The sequence below is a fragment of the Nerophis ophidion genome, linkage group LG09 (genome assembly GCF_033978795.1).
Source record: "Nerophis ophidion isolate RoL-2023_Sa linkage group LG09, RoL_Noph_v1.0, whole genome shotgun sequence".
Taxonomy (NCBI): Eukaryota; Metazoa; Chordata; class Actinopteri; order Syngnathiformes; family Syngnathidae; genus Nerophis; species Nerophis ophidion.
This window is the reverse complement of record NC_084619.1, coordinates 29300414-29318671: the sequence shown is the minus strand read 5'-3', so window position 1 is coordinate 29318671 and position 18258 is coordinate 29300414. Positions and strand designations below refer to the sequence as shown.

Here is an 18258-nt window from a genome sequence, read left to right as displayed (position 1 = left end):
GAGTTTCCAATAATGTCTACAAGTCATTCATGAAGTTTGGTTCTTTTATGAATGTATTATGAGTCTACTGAAAATGTGAGCAAATCTGCTGGGTCAAAAGTATACATACAGCAATGTTAATATTTGGTTACATGTCCCTTGGCAAGTTTCACTGCAATAAGGCACTTTTGGTAGCCATCCACAGGCTTCTGGCAAGCTTTTGGTTGAATTTTTGACCACTCCTCTTGACAAAATTGGTGCAGGTCAGCTAAATGTGTGGGTTTTCTGACATGGACTTGTTTCTTCAGCATTGTCCACACGTTTAAGTCAGGACTTTGGGAAGGTAAGTCCAAAACCTTAATTCTAGCCTGGTTTAGCCATTCCTTTACCACTTTTGATGTGTGTTTGGGGTCATCGTCCTGTTGGAACACCCAACTGTGCCCAAGACCCAACCCCCTGGCTAATGATTTTAGGTTGTCCTGAAGGATTTGGAGGTAATCCTCCTTTTCATTGTCCCATTTAAAGCACCAGTTCCATTGGCAGCAAAACAGACCCAGAGATTAATACTACCATCACCATGCTTAATGGTGGGCACGGTGTTCCTGGGATTCAAGGCATCCCTTTTTCTCCTCCAAACATATTGCTGGATATTGTGGCCAAATAGCAAAAATGTTGTGTCATTTGACATCACATGGACAAAGATACGACCTTCTGGAGGAAAGTTCTGTTGTCAGATGAAACAAAAATTGAGCTGTTTGGCCACAATACCCAGCGATATGTTTGTAGGAGAAAGGTGAGGCCTTTAATCCCAGGAACACCACACCTACCGTCAAGCATGGTGGTGGTAGTATTATGCTCTGGGTCTGTTTTGCTGCAAATAGAACTGGTGCTTTAAATGGGACAATGAAAAGGAGGATTACCACCAAATTCTTCAGGATAACCTAAAATCATCAGCCAGGAGGTTGGGTCTTGGGCGCAGTTGGGTGTTCCAACAGGACAATGACCCCAAACACACATCAAAAGTGGTAAAGAAATGGCTAAATCAGGCTAGAATTAAGTTTTTAGAATTACCTTCCCAAAGTCCTGACTTAAACATGTGGACATTGCTGAAAAAACAAGTCCAGTTCAGAAAATAATAATAATAATAATGGATTAGATTTATATCGCGCTTTTCTATTACTACATACTCAAAGCGCTCACAGAGAAGTGGGAACCAATCATTCATTCACACCTGGTGGTGGTAATCTACATCTGTAACCACAGCTGCCCTGGGGTAGACTGACGGAAGCGTGGCTGCCAGTTTGCGCCTACGACCCCTCCGACCACCACCTCTCATTCATTCATCATTCATTCACCAGTGTGAACGGCACTGGGGGCAAGGGTGAAGTGTCCTGCCCAAAGACACAACGGCAGCGGTTTGGATGTCAAAAGGTGGGAAGCGGACCTGCAACCCTCAGGTTTCTGGCATGGCCGCTTTACCCACTACGCCATGCCGCTGAACTGCACCAATGTTGTCAAGAGGACTGGTCAAAAATTAAACCAGAAGCTTACCAGAAGCTTGTGGATGGCTACCAAAAGACACCTTATTGCAGTGAAACTTGCCAAGGAACATGTAACCAAATATTAACATTGCTGTTTGTATACTTTTGACGCAGCAAATGTGGTCACATTTTCAGTAGACCCATAATAAATTCATAAAAGACCCAAACTTTATGAATGTTTTTTGTGACCAACAAGTATGTGCTCCAATCACTCGATCACAATAAAATTGTAGTTGTAGAAAGTATTGGAAACTCAAGACAGCCGTGACATTATGTTCTTTACAAGTGTATATAACATTTTGATCGCAACTGCATGTTGTGTAAATAAACTGTCAATAAAATGAACGTGCAAATGTTCAATGCACATTCACCACTTTAGTCGTAATTTTTGCGCTCAGCAAACTTCTCTGTGACTTCAGTTCTGAATTTCTTCTGTTGTTTGAAAATGTCATTACTGCCACGAGTGGTGGAAAAGTGTATTGCATACGGACCACAGCTGAGAAACACGTATTTTTTGGCCCCCCTCTTGGGTGCGCTCGTGGTCCATCAATGTACCCCCGCCCTACAGTTCAAAAACACTGATTTAGAAGATGGAGCAAAATTCTTACTTTTTGGCATAACTTGTTGCTGTCTGCACTTCCTTACAAACAATAGTGTTAGTCAATATACTTGTTGCTGCTGTATGTGCGTGCCAACCTATCATGTATGAAATACACAATTAGCATGCTCATCACAAATGTGGCAATAAAAGAGTAAAGTATCACCTTATTGTGCAATCAAGCAGCAAACATTATATCCAAAAAAAATGTGCCTATTTGAGAAACTAGGGCTCCCCGTGCATCAATTAGGATCTCAATGCAGTCACAAATACCTGGTTATTAAAAGTTTTTCAAAAATGGTGAATTAGATATTCTATCATAATGAACCCAAACCAGTGGTGGGGAACATTTTTGAAAAAGGCACTTAACTGTCAAGCTGTAGAAACTAATGACACTCAAAATGGAATAAAGGAACAGTAGACTGATGTAAATGCAAAAGAAAGTACAATAACAGATATAATGAAGTGCCTCCTATTTGAATAGATAATATTCTGTGGCTCCTGAAATGCATTTTTAATGAATTTCCCCTTTTATATAGTTTTGCTGCTTCACTGGTGACTCTTATTTTATTGAGAGGGAGACTTTAAAAAAAAAAACATATTAAAAGGTTCTCACAGAATGCTCCAACACTCGAAGAGGCTGGATATTGGTTTATTCCAGGAGCGCTGATCAGGAAGACTGGCTCTCGACACAAAGTGTTTCCTTCACTTTATTCAAATGAGGCTGAATTTGCATTGTGATGTGCTGCTCTTATTTTAGCGACGAAGAAGAGGAAAAAATGAGATTTTCAGATCAAATTGACCCAGGCAATGGTGCATTACGGAACTGGCAGGCTGAGTCTGAAAGGCTCTTGTTCGATCAGAGCAGCAGGAGTTGATGGGGCAGGGGAAGCATGGAGAGATGGAGCGTCACTGTGGAACTCCCCCCCCCCCACTCCCCCCCCCCCACTCATTTTACCCTGGAGTCTCTCCATCGTCTCACTCCTTCTGGTTCCCCCAGATGTTTGTAACACAGTGACCTCATTTTCCCACTGGAGTCCCCTGCTCTTTAATGAAATGTTGATTGAGTGCTTGTAAAAATTAATTTCATCATCCACTTTGTAGTAATTTTTTGTGTGATGTGTTCTTGTTCACAGGAGAACGTCCTTTCCAGTGCAGCCAGTGTGGGGCTTCTTTCACCCAAAAAGGCAACCTGCTGCGTCACATCAAGCTCCACTCCGGAGAGAAACCCTTCAAGTGTCACCTTTGCAGCTACGCCTGTCGCAGGAGGGATGCACTCACCGGCCACTTACGCACACACTCTGGTGAGTACTAGCACATCCATGAAAGAATGAGGTTTGTTCAAATTAGACTTGTGCCGATCGATTGGCCACTAATCGCTATTGGACCAGCTTTTTTTTGATTACCATTGCCGATTGAGGCCGAGACTGTATTTACTTTTAGTCCCCCGGCTGAGAAGCGGAATGGAGGTAATTATGTATCTCTATACACAGTGTGGAGCCACTCCCCTAAGTTAATAATAATCACCTCCATTATGACAAATAAACTGAAACATCTTAAGTATCATTATCAAGCAGTATTATCACTGGAGGAGGAGGCTAAACATGTTACACACAGAGAGCAAGTCAGGATTAGAAATGCTAATAGCTAAGATAAGTACTAAGCTCGCTTCAAACAACACCAATAAATAACTGCTTAGTAAGTTTTAAAAAGTGCAGCCATTTTAACAAGTAGATTGATTTGAGTCGGAAGGGGTGTCAAACTTGTTTTCTTTAGCAGTTATGACTGCCTTCAGAGGGCCGCCTGTTACTATTAATATATAGGAGCATAAATGTATAATCGCCTTATTTTTACTACCTTATTTTATTACACAATTGCTTAGGCTATTTTAAAAATCATAGGTCAAGGTGACAAACTGATACTAAGCAGTGGTGGGTCGTGCGTTTCCCACCGGGGCCTTCAGTGATGTCCGACTTCAATGATTACCTCTCAATATGCTGTAATTTATGTCACCACATGACCATTGCTGGAGAAATACTATACCGTTACACATTTACGCAGTACTGCGCATTGAATCACCTCAACAGTGTACAAAATGTGCTATTTACTGGCGTATTTCAAAAAAACCAAAAAAAAACGCATCAGCAATTAAAAGATATCTTGTGTGGTACTTTAAAAATTTAAATTGTAACAAACATGAAACATGAAACATTTAAGAAATTAAACATTTTAACTCACAATTTGCAGCAGCCAATCAACGCCGTATAAGTCAGTCATACCTCGAGTAGAAGTGGCGGCCATTTCCTCATTTCAACGCCGGGACAGCTGAGCTAGTGTTGGCCGATGTCGTCTCACTAGATGTAGTTTGTTTTTAAATATCCTTCTTGAAATTGGCCTTACAAATATATATCTGCCACCTAATCAACGTTTTGTTCTCCTTCTTTGTGGATTAAAAAAGTGTGTATTGGTGATTTCTCTGCTAGCCTGGTATGGTTACGGTGCAATATTTTTTGCATCAGTAAATTGAAATTGTGATTGGATACTCACTTTGGAGTAACAAGTGAGTATCTAATCACAGTCTCGTTAACATCAGGCTAACTAGATAGGCTACTGTCAACAACTTGTGACCTGATTGGCTATCACAACTGTCTATCAACTGAATGTGTTCTGTTTGTTTACACCAGTGGTTCTCAAATGGGGGTACGCGTACCCCTGGGGGTACTTGAAGGTATACCAAGGGGTTCGTGAGATTTTTTTAAAATATTTAAAAAATAGCAACAATTCAAAAATCTTTTACAAATATATTTATTGAATATTACTTCAACAAAATATAAAGGCAAGTTCATAAAATGTGAAAAGAAATGCAACAGTGCAATATTCAGTGTTGAAAGCTAGATTTTTTTTTGTGGACATGTGCCATAAATATTGATGTTAAAGTTGTTTTTTTTTGTGAAGAAATGTTTAGAATTAAGTTCATGAATCCAGAGGGATCTCTATTACAATCCCCAAAGAGGGTACTTTAAGTTGATGATTACTTCTATGTGTAGAAATCTTTATTTATAATTGAATCACTTGTTTGTTTTTCAACAAGTTTTTAGTTATTTTTATATATTTTTTTCCAAATAGTTCAAGAAAGACCATTACAAATGAGTAATATTTTGCACTTTTATATAATTTTATAAATCAGAAACTGATGACATAGTGCTGTATTTTACTTCTCTATCTCTTTTTTTCAACCAAAAATGCTTTGCTCTGATTAGGGGGTACTTGAATAAAAAAAATGTTCAGAGAGGGTAAATCACTGAAAAAAGGTTGCGAAGCACTGGTTTACACTACGTTGATTGAGAAGGCTGCGGCTAAATTCATAAAGCTCTGGCAACAAGCCAGCTGACTTCTGATTGGATAAAAGCTCTAGTGTAAAAAGAAGCAACACGGGAACCTGACATGAGGAGAATACGATGAATACTTTTATATATCTATGGAAAGTAAATGAAATATAATATTAAATTTGATTAATTTATTATCATCGGATGAATTCAATAATTCTATTAATCAATATGAACAGCGGATTAATTTAATTATTAATGAATTTAATAATTAAATGAATCCGCTAATGGTTGTGGCTTAAACCAATGAGTATCCAATCACAGGATGCGTAAATGTCACGTTCAACGTGAGGCCAGCTTGAAGGCCTTACTGACAACAACTCGGGATCTGATTGGCTATTGCAATTATCTATCACCTGTATGTGCCCGTTCACATACAGTGCATAGACGCCCGCATTGTTGACTTTGAAGGCCCCGGCAGATTTCGTACTGCATGGCGACATAAGCTAGCTGAATTCTGATTGGATAAAAACTATAACCTAAAAACAACAGCACTAGAAGGAGCATGATATGACATGAAGAGAATATAAATACTTTTAGATATTTAGGGAAAGTGAATAAAAATTACTTCTATCTTTAATTATGATCATGATTTCTGGTTGTGTTAGGCCAGCAGAGAAGGCTTTGCTGGCCCTGAACGCCGACCACTGTATCTAAGTATTTATTTTTCATAACCAAAACATGTTTGGAATTTCCTGTTTCAGATCAGATAATACCAATGTTTAGAAGATATGCAATTGCATGTGTTACATTTTTGTCTGTCATAATTGAAAGAACAAATACATTTAGCAAGAAAGAATGACGTGCTTTATTTACACACTGTATTTCTAGGCGTTCATGGGATACTTGTGCGGGCCAGATTTGGCCCCGAGGCCAAGAGTTTGACCCCTGTGGTATAACAACAACTGTTGGTGTGTCAGCATTGTCATAGTCAGTACACAACATTTAAGAGGATGGTAGCTCGTACCATAAATTAGGGCAATACTAGAGTAATTAGGGATCTCGGGGTCTTGTTCACGAGTGAGGGAAGAATAGCATGCAAAACAAGCATAATTCTTTTGTTTGGGTTACCATGAGCTACTAAACATTACAAAAATGAGTAGCTCTCCGCCATTTTTAATTTGTAAAAGTACAGTAGTTCTCAGAAGAACAAAGATTGGAGACCGCTGTTATACACAGATTAAATATTAAATAATTATTGCTGTGTGTATGGCCTCACGATCCGTGAGGGACCCCACTGTGTGAGAAGAACCAAATGTAAAATGTTACTCAATGAATGAGATGGTGCTTCATGTGAAGTTTTACCCCAAATGTATTCCTAGCAGCTTCCTAATCGGTCACTAATAAGAATATAATGGCAAGTTTCCTAATACTGTCCCTGTGGTGCACAGTGTTAGTGCTTTTCTGGAAAAGCTTTGGTGCTGGGTTCAAATCCTGGTCGAGGTAAGACAGGAAGCTTTATAAGTTTATGTTTAATATTAAAATGGTTATTTTTCTGTAAAAAAAAAAAAATACATTGAACAGTTCATTTTAATGAATTTCTTTAATACAAAATATGCATGACATAAAATTCAAGATTAATTTAAAAAGTATACAAATTGTTCCACATGAATAAAAAAAAATGTTTACCGCTTGCTGCTTAGGACCCCAGTTTAGCCTGGCCTTGCATCCAGTATATATACAGTCGTGGTCAAAAGTTTACATACACTTGTCAAGAACATAATGTCATGGCTGTCTTGAGTTTCCAATCATTTCGACAACTCTTATTTTTTTGTGATAGAGTGATTGGAGCACATACTTGTTGGTCACAAAAAACGTTCATGAAGTTTGGTTCTTTTATGAATTTATTATGGGTCTACTGAAAATGTGACCAAATTTGCTGGGTCAAAAGTATACATACAGCAATGTTAATATTTGGTTACATGTCCCTTGGCAAGTTTCAATGCAATAAAGCGCTTTTGGTAGCCATCCACAAACTTCTGGTTGAATTTTTTGACCACTCCTCTTGACAAAATTGATGCAATGCAACTAAATTTGTTGGTTTTCCGACATGGACTGGTTTCTTCAGCATTGTCCACTCATTTTAGTAAGGACTTTGAAAAAGCCATTCTAAAACCTTAATTCTAGCCTGATTTTGCCATTCCTTTACCACTTTTGACGTGTGCTTGGGGTCATAGCCCTGTTGGAACACCCAACTGCGCCCATAACCCAACCTGCAAGCTGATGATTTTAGGTTGTCTTGACGAATTTGAAGGTAATCCTCCTTTTACATTGTCCCATTTACTCTCTGTCAAGCACCAGTTCCATTGGCAGCAAAACAGGCCCAGAGCATAATACTACCACCACCATGCTTGACGGTAGGGTGGTGCTCCTGTGATCAAAGGCCATTTTTGTTTCATCTGACATCACATAGACAAAGATAAGACCTTCTGGAGTAAAGTTCTGTGGTCAGATGAAACAAAAATTAAGCTTTTTGGCCACAATACCCAGCAATAGGTTTGTAGGAAAAAGGACAAGGCCAAGTATGTGCTCCAATCACTCAATCACAAAAAAATAAGAGTTGTAGAAATGATTGGAAACTCAAGACAGCCATGACATTATGTTCTTTACAAGTGTATGTAAACTTTTAACCACGACTGTAACTATTTTCTGTGTTGTTGTGTCATAAGTATTTATTTTGAACATGTTTAATAAAAAACAAAAGACAATTAAGTTAAAGTACCAATGACTGTCACACACACACAAGGTGTGGTGAAATTTGTCCTCTGCATTTGACCCATCCCCTTGTTCACCCCCTGGGAGGTGAGGGGAGCAGTGGGCAGCATCAGTGCCACGCCCGGGAATCATTTTTGCAGGAAGGCAATGGATCCCATTTTTATAGTCTTTAGTATGACTCGGCCGGGGTTTGACTCACAACCTACCAATCTCAGGGCGTACACCCTAAGCAATAGGCCACTGAGTAGATAGAAACCAACAAAAATAACTAAAAGAATAATGGAAATAAAATAACAATCAAGTGATGTGTTTCAGTCTCAGTATGCTCAGTTACAATGTTTACAACACATGTTTATAGTTTCCCATTCTAAGTCTGTGTTCAATGATGGAGTTTGTTTGTTGTTTTGTAGTTGGAAAACCACACAAATGTGCCTACTGTGGGCGGAGTTACAAGCAGCGCAGCTCACTGGAGGAGCACAAAGAGCGATGTCACAACTACCTCCAGTGCATGGGCCTGCAGAACAGCATCTACACAGGTTGGTGTCCACGCATGTTACTAACTGCAGCAAAATGTTATTAATATTTCATATCTGATAGACACTGAACTGTGCATGTATCTTTCTCCTAGATTCAATGAATACACCATAAAACATGTGTAAATGTGAGCTTAAGCTGAGATATCTATGGTTTATCTGTGCAATAGTACAATGACATGTAATTTAAAATAGTGCTCCCTTAGATTAAAAAAATAATAATAATAACATTTTTGAGGAATGTAAAAAAGCCCTCCTGCAAAAGTGCATCACTTGACTCCACTAAGTCCAAATACTTTGACTCTAAACCTCCTTCTCTGTCTTGCTTTCCAGTAGTAAAGGAAGAAAGCAGCCAGAATGAAGAGAGGGAAGACTTAAGCCAGACGGGATCTGACAGAGCCTTGGTGCTAGACAGGCTAGCTAATAATGTAGCTAAGCGTAAGAGCACTATGCCACAGAAGTTTGTGGGTAAGGGCTGAAATCTGCTTGCTTTGTGTCTATACAAATCATAAACATACCAACAGATGTAACAATGCTGTGTCAGGAATCTAACAATGTGTTGCTACCACATTAAAATACAGGCACAGTTGCCTTATATTTATTTATTAGAGGGAAAATAAGAGTGAGCGATCAGCTTTTTTCCCCTTTTGTGAGCTACATGTGATAATAACTTATTATTACCCGATAATACAGTTTACCAGTTCAAATTTTGGACACATTTCTTTAAAGTGCATTGTATTGCATGGTACGTTTACTTTTTTTACCATAAGGAACATTGCATAATTCCATACGTTCGAGGGGTCTGAAACTCAATTTACTTCAAAAAACAAATATTTACTTGCTTGAACCTCATGATTAAATTAATCGACTGCTTCAACCAACAACTATAGCGACCTGCGCTACAGTCAGCTTTAAGACATGAAAAAGGTAAAAAAATATATATATATTTTAACAGTGTTGAATTCCTCAGGAAGATGATCCAAGACACTTAAGCTTAAAAGGCATAAGGACGTCATTTTGAGCTTGACAATAAGGCTGCAACTAAAGATCAATTTGATAGTCGATTAGTCTGCGTTTATCTTAACGATTAGTCGACTATTCGAATTATAAAGCGTACACATATTTAATGTCTCTAATATTTCCATCGCCTTCTAAATGCAGCCTAAGTTATTTTAGGCATGTGCTTACAAACAACAAAGATGACTAATTAATTTATAAATATTTATTTATACTATAACTGTGCTGCTCATTCAGCTGTTTACAAAAACTAAAATAAGAAATATTATTTTGTCCATTTCAAAAAAAGGAAAAGCAAAGTGCTTAAAAAAAATTATCAACCTTGTTTATGTATTAAAAAAAGAGTGACAATGGCAGCAATAAAAACAAGTACAACACAAATTCTAACTTCCTTGAAAAGAAAAACATTTTGTGATGTTTGAAAAGCAGCTCACTGGTATTGATTAGCTTTTGGCTGTTTTAGCACTCTAATAGACTCAATGTGTAGAATTCTATATTTGATTAATTCTTAAAATGTTGGCTGTTTAATGGATTACATGTTTATTGTTATGGTGCTGCCGCATTGGTGCTTGTCTGCTTGTGTGTGTGTGTGTGCGTGCGTGCGTGCGTGTGCGTGCGTGTGCGTGTGCATGTGCATGTGCGCGTGTGCATGTGCGCGTGTGCGCGTGCGCGTGTGCGCGTGTGTGTGTGTGTGTGTGTATGTGTGTGCAAGCGCACGCGGTTCGCATTTGTTAAAGTGCCTTTTTCGTTATTGCAAATTTGAAAAGTCCTTGAATTGATGTAGACAACTTGGCAGACTTTGCCGAAAATGACAGTTAAAAGTTATTTTTCACACAACTTCGTCTCACTCTTGTCAGTTAGCAAGAGGCTAACTCTCTTACCGAGTCTCTGTCCGCATCCTCCCTCCAAATGTCCGACATCGTGCCTTCGCTTTAAATGTTCGCGTATCAGAGATGTGATGCCATAACAACATGGTCTGCTTTTCAAAATTAGCAAGATATTCATATTTTAATAAGATTAAGATGAGATATCCCCACACTTCACATGTTATCACTGGCGATGTTTTTGCGAGTGACCCACTTTTGACCGTCAAAACAAGAGTGATGACGTCACCACTATAGTGGACAAATATAATTGTCACGGACAAATTTTGTTGTCGACAATGTGGTCTAATCGTTGCAGTCCTACTTGGCCATAGATTAGACTTTTACTTATACCTTATTTCCTTGAATTGCCGCCGGGGCGCTAATTAATCTGAAACCTCTTCTCACTCCTGCGCTTACCAAAGGTATGCGGTAAAAGTAAGCATGCGCTAATTATTTTAAAACCTCTTCTCACTCTGGGACTTACCAAAGGTATGCAGTAAAAATTTGAGTGTGATGTAAACTTGGACCTTAAATCCTACTGAATAGCTCTTAATCTTCTTCCCTTCATGCGATTTCAAATTACCGGTATTGAAATCAGCCTCCTCCATTTTGAAAATGATGACAGGGGAAGTGTCACTCATGACATCACGAGTTTGACCAGGCGGTAATACTAAGCATGCGCTAAGTATTTTTGGGAAGCGAGTTTAATTCAAGGCAGGCGCATACTATATGCTCTGCGGCAATTCAAGGAAATACGGTACTCATATTAGGATTTTTTTTTTTTTTTTTTTCATTTAAAACACCTCCTTGTGGTGCACATGTACTCTTTTAAATTCATGTAGTAACATGTATTGGTGTTTCCTTGGTCCAAATTTTGCATAGATTATTTTTTCCAGACCATTATAAAACTGACCGTCTTCTTAGGATGTGTTGCTTTATGGGAGGTTTTATTTACATGGTTTCACTTTGACTGCGTCTTCTCCCCGTCAGGCATGTTGTATTTTTTCAGGTTTTCCATAATGAGTCTTCTGACAGATATATTCTTTCTTTTTTTCTTTAGTTTATTTAGAACATGAACACACTTACAGTATTTCACAGTTTCATATCATTTCACGTTACATCATGTCTGAAAAGGAGTAGGAAGAAGCAACGCTTATTTAATCCTTCCCCTTTCCCACTTCAGAGCGTTTACAAATATATAGAAACATTTACTGACCTAAAATAACATCTGTGAATATTATTTATATATATACAGAAGTATTATTTTGGTGTATTTACTCAGGTCGCACATTGTTCTTAGGGCCCCACAATTGGCGGTGTGCCCCAGTTTTCCACGAATGAGCACATGTAAAATGTCAATTAAGGAATGACAGGACGCTTAGTATGAAATGTTACCATATACCGAGCCGCTTCCTGCTCTCACAAGAATATAAAAGCACATTTGACAAGAAATGCTCATCCTTTTTGTCAGGCTGATAACAAGTCCAGTGTTGCCTACTTGGTGACTTTCTTGCTAAATCTGGTGACTTTCCAATATTTTTTCTCTCAAAACTGACTATGGACAATTCTAACGATTTTTCCGGGTGTTTTGGAGAAATTAAAGCATGAATCACTCAACAAATGTCTTTAATGAGCAACGGGTGTTGCCGTGAGCCCCTTCTCAGGGGGGTAGTCAGGTTGACAGTAGCTTCGTGCAGCCGTCCCAGCTACCGTTAAAATAGAAAGGAGACCCACACCCCACCGTGTTCAGACGGAGGGGTGCAAATGAAATGTACAACACTGCTATTGTTTACACTTTGATTCACAGCGCGAGATGTAATCTGAATGATTCTTCACTGTCATGCTAAAACAATTCACTGCGATGTCCCAATCCCATCGTTCATGTTAATGAGCCAGTCAATTGATTCGGTTTGTTTGTGAATGTCACAAACCTCCAGTCTTTTGATCAAATTTGATTCCCTAACCGTTAACAATGCTCAACAAAATTGTTTTAATTCAACGATGTGATTAATCACAAAAAAAATCGCATTAACCAGGTATATACGCAGACTAATCAAGCAATTTGTTTTGAACATGCATGCTCCAAATACCATAACTGTGAATGGTTACCTGAAAGGTGGCGCAGATTGTTTTAAGGTCAGCGATAATGCATAAGTGCAGAGATTAGTGAGGAGACTCGGACTGCTGTGCTCGTCTGTAAATTTAACTTCAAAATAAACCCTGATGGGACTTTGGATAAAACTTTTACCAAGTTTTGCGGAAAAAAAAAACCTTAGGAAAAATAATCCTGGATGATTTTCTGACTATTTTTTAACGTTAATTTAATTCAAGCAAGCGAGTGATAACCTGCAATTAATCATGATTAATAAGGGTGTTCTGGTACAACTATTTCACTTCCATTACAATTTCAATATAGAAGCCTTGACTATAGGCCGATACTGGTATTAATCGATACCATATCCACATAAATAATAGTACAAGTACATAATTTTTATTTGTAGTGTCGAATTTTAGAGAAGGCTTGACCAAGTGAAATTATACATACACCTGTATATATATATATATATATATATATATATATATATATATATATATATATATATATATATATATATATATATATATATATGTATATATAAGGATTTATTTGAAATAGGGACGGATACAAAAACATACACATCTGAAACAGTTATCCAATGTATGCATCATAGTGTTTGGAGAACATTGATAGGTATGAAAAACACTAACCCTAAAATACATTTATTGAGTGGGAATGTTTTCACCTATTGGCCAAAATAGTTCATCAAGTTAATTTCATGATGCAGTAAGTTGAATAATGTGGGCACGTTAGTTACTGGATACTTTCTAATACACTTCTGCCTTGGAGATTTTGCATGTGTAAGTAATATGCAACTGATATTATTTGATACTTGTTTATATTGACAAATGTGATATTTTACACTGCAATATTGTTAAACTAAGGACACGTATTATGTATGTCTAGCTTGTGTGCTATTGCGTGCTAAGCTCTTTTGTAGTTGCTAGCTCCTAGTAGTGTAACTTTACCTTTTGTAAATGTTTTCACTAAAATACAAGACTATACTGAGCTTGTGTGCTTAATTGAGGACATTTAGATGTTAAAAGGCTGTCAGATTGGCAAATCTAAACATGCTGCAGGACTGCTTTTATCAGAATTTATATTGGAGATTATAGATGCAAGCCAATATCATCCAATACATTTTTATCTAATATCCAATCCAATATCAATATCGGACCCGGACACCTCTGATTCATCCAAATATAATAGTGTGATTAATCTGATTCAAAAAGTCAATTCTTGGACAGCACTAGAAAAAATGGTGTGGAAAAATATAAATGTTGCCCAAAGGGCCGCAGTTTTACAACATGTCTGAAAAGGAGTAAGAAGAAACTAAGATTATTTGGGAGAAGATGTCTCCAAACTTTGGACTGGTTCACTTGCAGCTTTAGACGGATACTACTTTGATATGAGGTATTTTGGAAAAAGGATAGTTATAAAGTGTGATTTTTTTTAAAGTAAATTGTCATAATTAATTACGAACAAATACACCTTTATAAGGTTACCTTACTGTACCCAATGTGTGCTGATAAATAGGGTAGCTTGTGTAAGATTATGAACAACAAGAATGAATTCACAATACGTGCGTTTTCTCATCCTCAGGTGAGAAGCGACTGGCAGACCTTTCCTACGATGGCGCAGCAGAGCAGCTGATTCAGCCCCACGTCATCGACCAGGCCATCAACAGCGCCATCAGCTACCTTGGAGCAGAGTCTCTCCGCCCATTGGTCCAGCCCTCGCCGGCTTCCTCCTCCGACGTGGGCCTGGGACCCATGTACCCACTGCACAAGTCCGCCCCAGAGGGCCACTCTGTGTCAGGTCACGGCCTGTCAGCCAAGGACAGTGCAGCTGAGAATCTGCTTCTGCTCTCCAAGTCCAAGTCTACCTCCAGCGAGAAAGACCGCTCTCCAAGCCAAAGCGGCCAAGACTCCACCGACACGGAGAGCAACAACGGGGAACGAGCGGGCGGGGCGGCGCCCGGCCTCATCTACCTGACCAACCATATCACCTCGGGATTGCGGAACGGCCCCCTGCCATTGGTGAAGGAGGAGCAGCAGCGGCAGTATGAGGCCATCCGGGCCAGCATGGAGATGGCCTCCGAGGGCTTCAAAGTGATGACGGCAGACGGCGAGCAGGTGAGGGCGTACAGGTGTGAACATTGCCGTGTTCTTTTCCTGGACCACGTCATGTACACCATTCACATGGGCTGCCACGGCTTCAGAGACCCCTTTGAGTGCAACCTCTGTGGCCATCGCAGTCAAGACCGATACGAGTTCTCCTCTCACATAACGCGAGGCGAGCATCGCTACTGAATACACACACACACACACACACTCAATATGTAAAATAAGATGGGGATGTGTGCTTTTATACAAAACGTGCATGTTTGTTGAACATAGAAGCAATCTTACTTTCATTCAAGTATGTCTTTAAAAAAACTAATGTTCAAGTGAAGACAAAATAGGTCTCTAAATAGCATCAAATCTCAAAATATTTGTGTTATAAATTGTGTATGTATGTACTATACAGTTTTTATTTCTTTTTTTTTTTAAAAAGCAGGCAGCAACTTATATTTTCTTGTTTCAGAATGTATTTACATGTGTGGGTCCAATAAAATGTTGAGTAAAAAAAATACAGTGATTCAAAAATGTCAGTTTAGATAACTCACACATCACTTTCACATTCATTTTACAACCTATGTTCTTATAATTGTACCAGCCATCCTCATATTTTTATTTATACAACACTTACCCTCCCGTCCGTTTTGTATTTATTACAGTGATTGGTGTTTGTGAGTAGAATAGTCAATAAAGGCTGCCACTCCTCCTGGTCAACTCGTACTTTATTAAATGTCTTCTAGGTCAGTACAAAGCATAAAAAAGTTGTTACACTCATTCCTGTATGCAGAGAATTTATTCCGCAGGGAGGGAGTTTTAGGCTTGCAAAATATCAATAAAGGATATTTTCCATAAGTGCGAATAGTTCTGGATTTATTTGTTTTTCCGATAAATGTTTAATGATAAAGGACAAAATAAATGTCAGCAATTTGCTACAAAATAGTAACATTATATTTCCATATGCTTAATAAGCTAGACTTCACTTTTCAAAGTTTATCAATCAATCAAAGTTTATTTATATAGCCCTTAATCACACGTGTCTCAAAGGGTTGCACAAGCCACAAAAATATCCTCGGCTCAGATCCTACATCAGGGCAAGAAAAACTCAACCCAATGGGAACAATGAGAAACCTTTGAGGGGACCACAAGGTCCCACCCCCTCCCCCCTTTGGCGACTGGTGCAACTGAGGTCGAGTGGATCTAGTTAATTATAACATGAGAGACCAGTCCATAGTGGGGCCAGCAGGGTAGCATCTTGAATGGAGACAAGTCAGCAGCGCAGAGACGTCCCCAACTGATGCACAGAGGAGTGGTCCACACTGGGTCCGGACTTTGAACAGCTAGCCCGTCATCTGTGGTCACCTGATAACCTTTCCGCGGAGGAGAGGGGGCACAGCTGAAAAGAAAAGATGTGGCAGATCAACTTGTATAAAAAGGGGGGTATATTTAAAGGCTAGAATATACAAATGAGTTTTAAGATGGGACTTACATGCCTCTACTGAGGTATCATCTCTAACTGTTACCGGGAGGGCATTCCAGAGTACTGGAGCCCCAATAGAAAACGCTCTATAGCCCGCAGACTTTTTTGGGGCTCTGGGACTCACTAATAAGCTGGAGTTCTTTGAACGCAGATTTCTTGCCAGGACATATGGTACAATACAATCAGCAAGATAGGATGGAGCTATACCGTGTAGTATTTTATGCGTAGGTAGTAAAACCTTAAAGTCACATCTTAAGTGCACAGGAAGCCACTGCAGGTGAGCCAGTACAGGCGTAATATGATCAAACTTTCTTGTTCTTGTCAAAAGTCTAGCAGCCGCATTTTGTACCAACTATAATCTTTTAATGCTAGACATAGGGAGACCTGAAAATAATAACTTACAGTAATCGAGACGAGACGTAACAAATGCATGAATAGCGATCTCAGCTTCGCCAGTGGACAAAGTGGAACAAATGTTTGCGATATTACGAAGATGAAAGAAGGACGTTTTCACACTCTTAATGTGTGACTCAAAGGAGAGAGTTGGGTCGAAGATAATAAACAGATTCTCTACCGAGTCGCCTTGTGCAATTGTTTCGCTGTCAAATTTTAAAGTGGTATTATTAAATAGATGTCGGTGTCTAGCAGGACCGATAATCAGCATTTCCGTTATCTTAACTTTAAGTGGCAAAACGTTAGCTGATACCCATTGTTTAATTTCATTTAGACACGCCTCTAGGTGACTACAATCTGGCGTGTTGGTCAGCTTTAGGGGCATGTAGAGTTGTGTGTCATCAGCATAACAGTGAAAGCTAACATCGTATTTGCGTATTATGTCACCTAGCGGCAGCATGTAATTTCTTTAGGGTGCAGGGCCAAGAACCAAACCCTGGGGAATTCCGCACGTTACCTTAACATACTCCGAGGTCACATTGTTATGGTGTTTTGATACGTTCTAATAGAATATTATGATTAACGTATCGAAAGCAGCGCTAAGATCAAGTAGCAGCAACATGGATGATGCATCAGCATCCATAGTTAGCAATAGATCATTAGTCATTTTAGTGAGGGCTGTCTCCGTAGAGTGATTTGCCCTAAAACCGGACTAAAAGTTTTTCACAGAGATTGTTAAACTCTAAGTGTTCCTTTAGCTGCTGTGCAACAATTTTTTCAAGGATTTTCAAGATAAAGGGAAGGTGGGACCTCATGGTAAACTACCATATGGTCAGGATCGAGGTTAGGTATTTTGAGCAGAGGATGAATAACCGCTTTTTTGAATGCTAGGGGAACAGTGCAAGAGGAAAGTCCATTTGTACCGCTTATTCCCTTTTAGGGTCACGGGGGGCGCTGGCGCCTCTCTCAGCTACAATCGGGCGGAAGGCGGGGTACACCCTGGACAAGTCGCCACCTCATCGCAGGGCCAACACAGATAGACAGACAACATTCACACTCACGTTCACACACTAGGGACAATTTAGTGTTGCCAATCAACCTATCCCCAGGTGCATATCTTTGGAAGTGGGAGGAAGCCGGAGTACCCGGAGAGAACCCACGCATTCACGGGGGGAACATGCAAACTCCACACAGAAAGATCCCGAGCCTGGATTTGAACCCAGGACTGCAGGAACTTCGTATTGTGAGGCAGACGCACTAACCCCTCTGCCACCGTGAAGCCCGCCAGAGGAAAGTGATAAGTTTATTATATTTGTGGTCCTAATATTACAAACAGCTCCTTAATAAGTTTCCCGGGAAGTGAGTCAAGTAAAGATGTTGTTTATTTTGTCCCATTTACAAGTCGCAGGAGTTCCTCTAATGTTATTTCATCAAAAGAGAGAGACTATGATGGAGGACAATATCCGTCATACATACATTTATATCTGCATTAATAGCACCTAGTTAAAGCTGGGACGCGTTGTCTATTATCTCCT

The 18258-nt window shown here is 39.3% G+C and overlaps 1 protein-coding gene across 1 annotated transcript in view; it reads left to right on the top strand.

Moving 5' to 3' along the window:
- The window catches only part of ikzf1 (IKAROS family zinc finger 1 (Ikaros)), a 37854-nt gene extending 22287 nt beyond the window's left edge, over window positions 1-15567 (top strand). Inside the window, exons 5-8 of the mRNA XM_061910761.1 lie at window positions 3255-3422; window positions 8630-8755; window positions 9086-9220; window positions 14336-15567. Of these exons, the coding sequence (XP_061766745.1) occupies window positions 3255-3422; window positions 8630-8755; window positions 9086-9220; window positions 14336-15045 (1139 nt within the window). The 3' untranslated portion in view covers window positions 15046-15567. The remainder of the gene's footprint in view (window positions 1-3254; window positions 3423-8629; window positions 8756-9085; window positions 9221-14335) is intronic.
- The last annotated feature ends 2691 nt before the right edge of the window (window positions 15568-18258 follow it).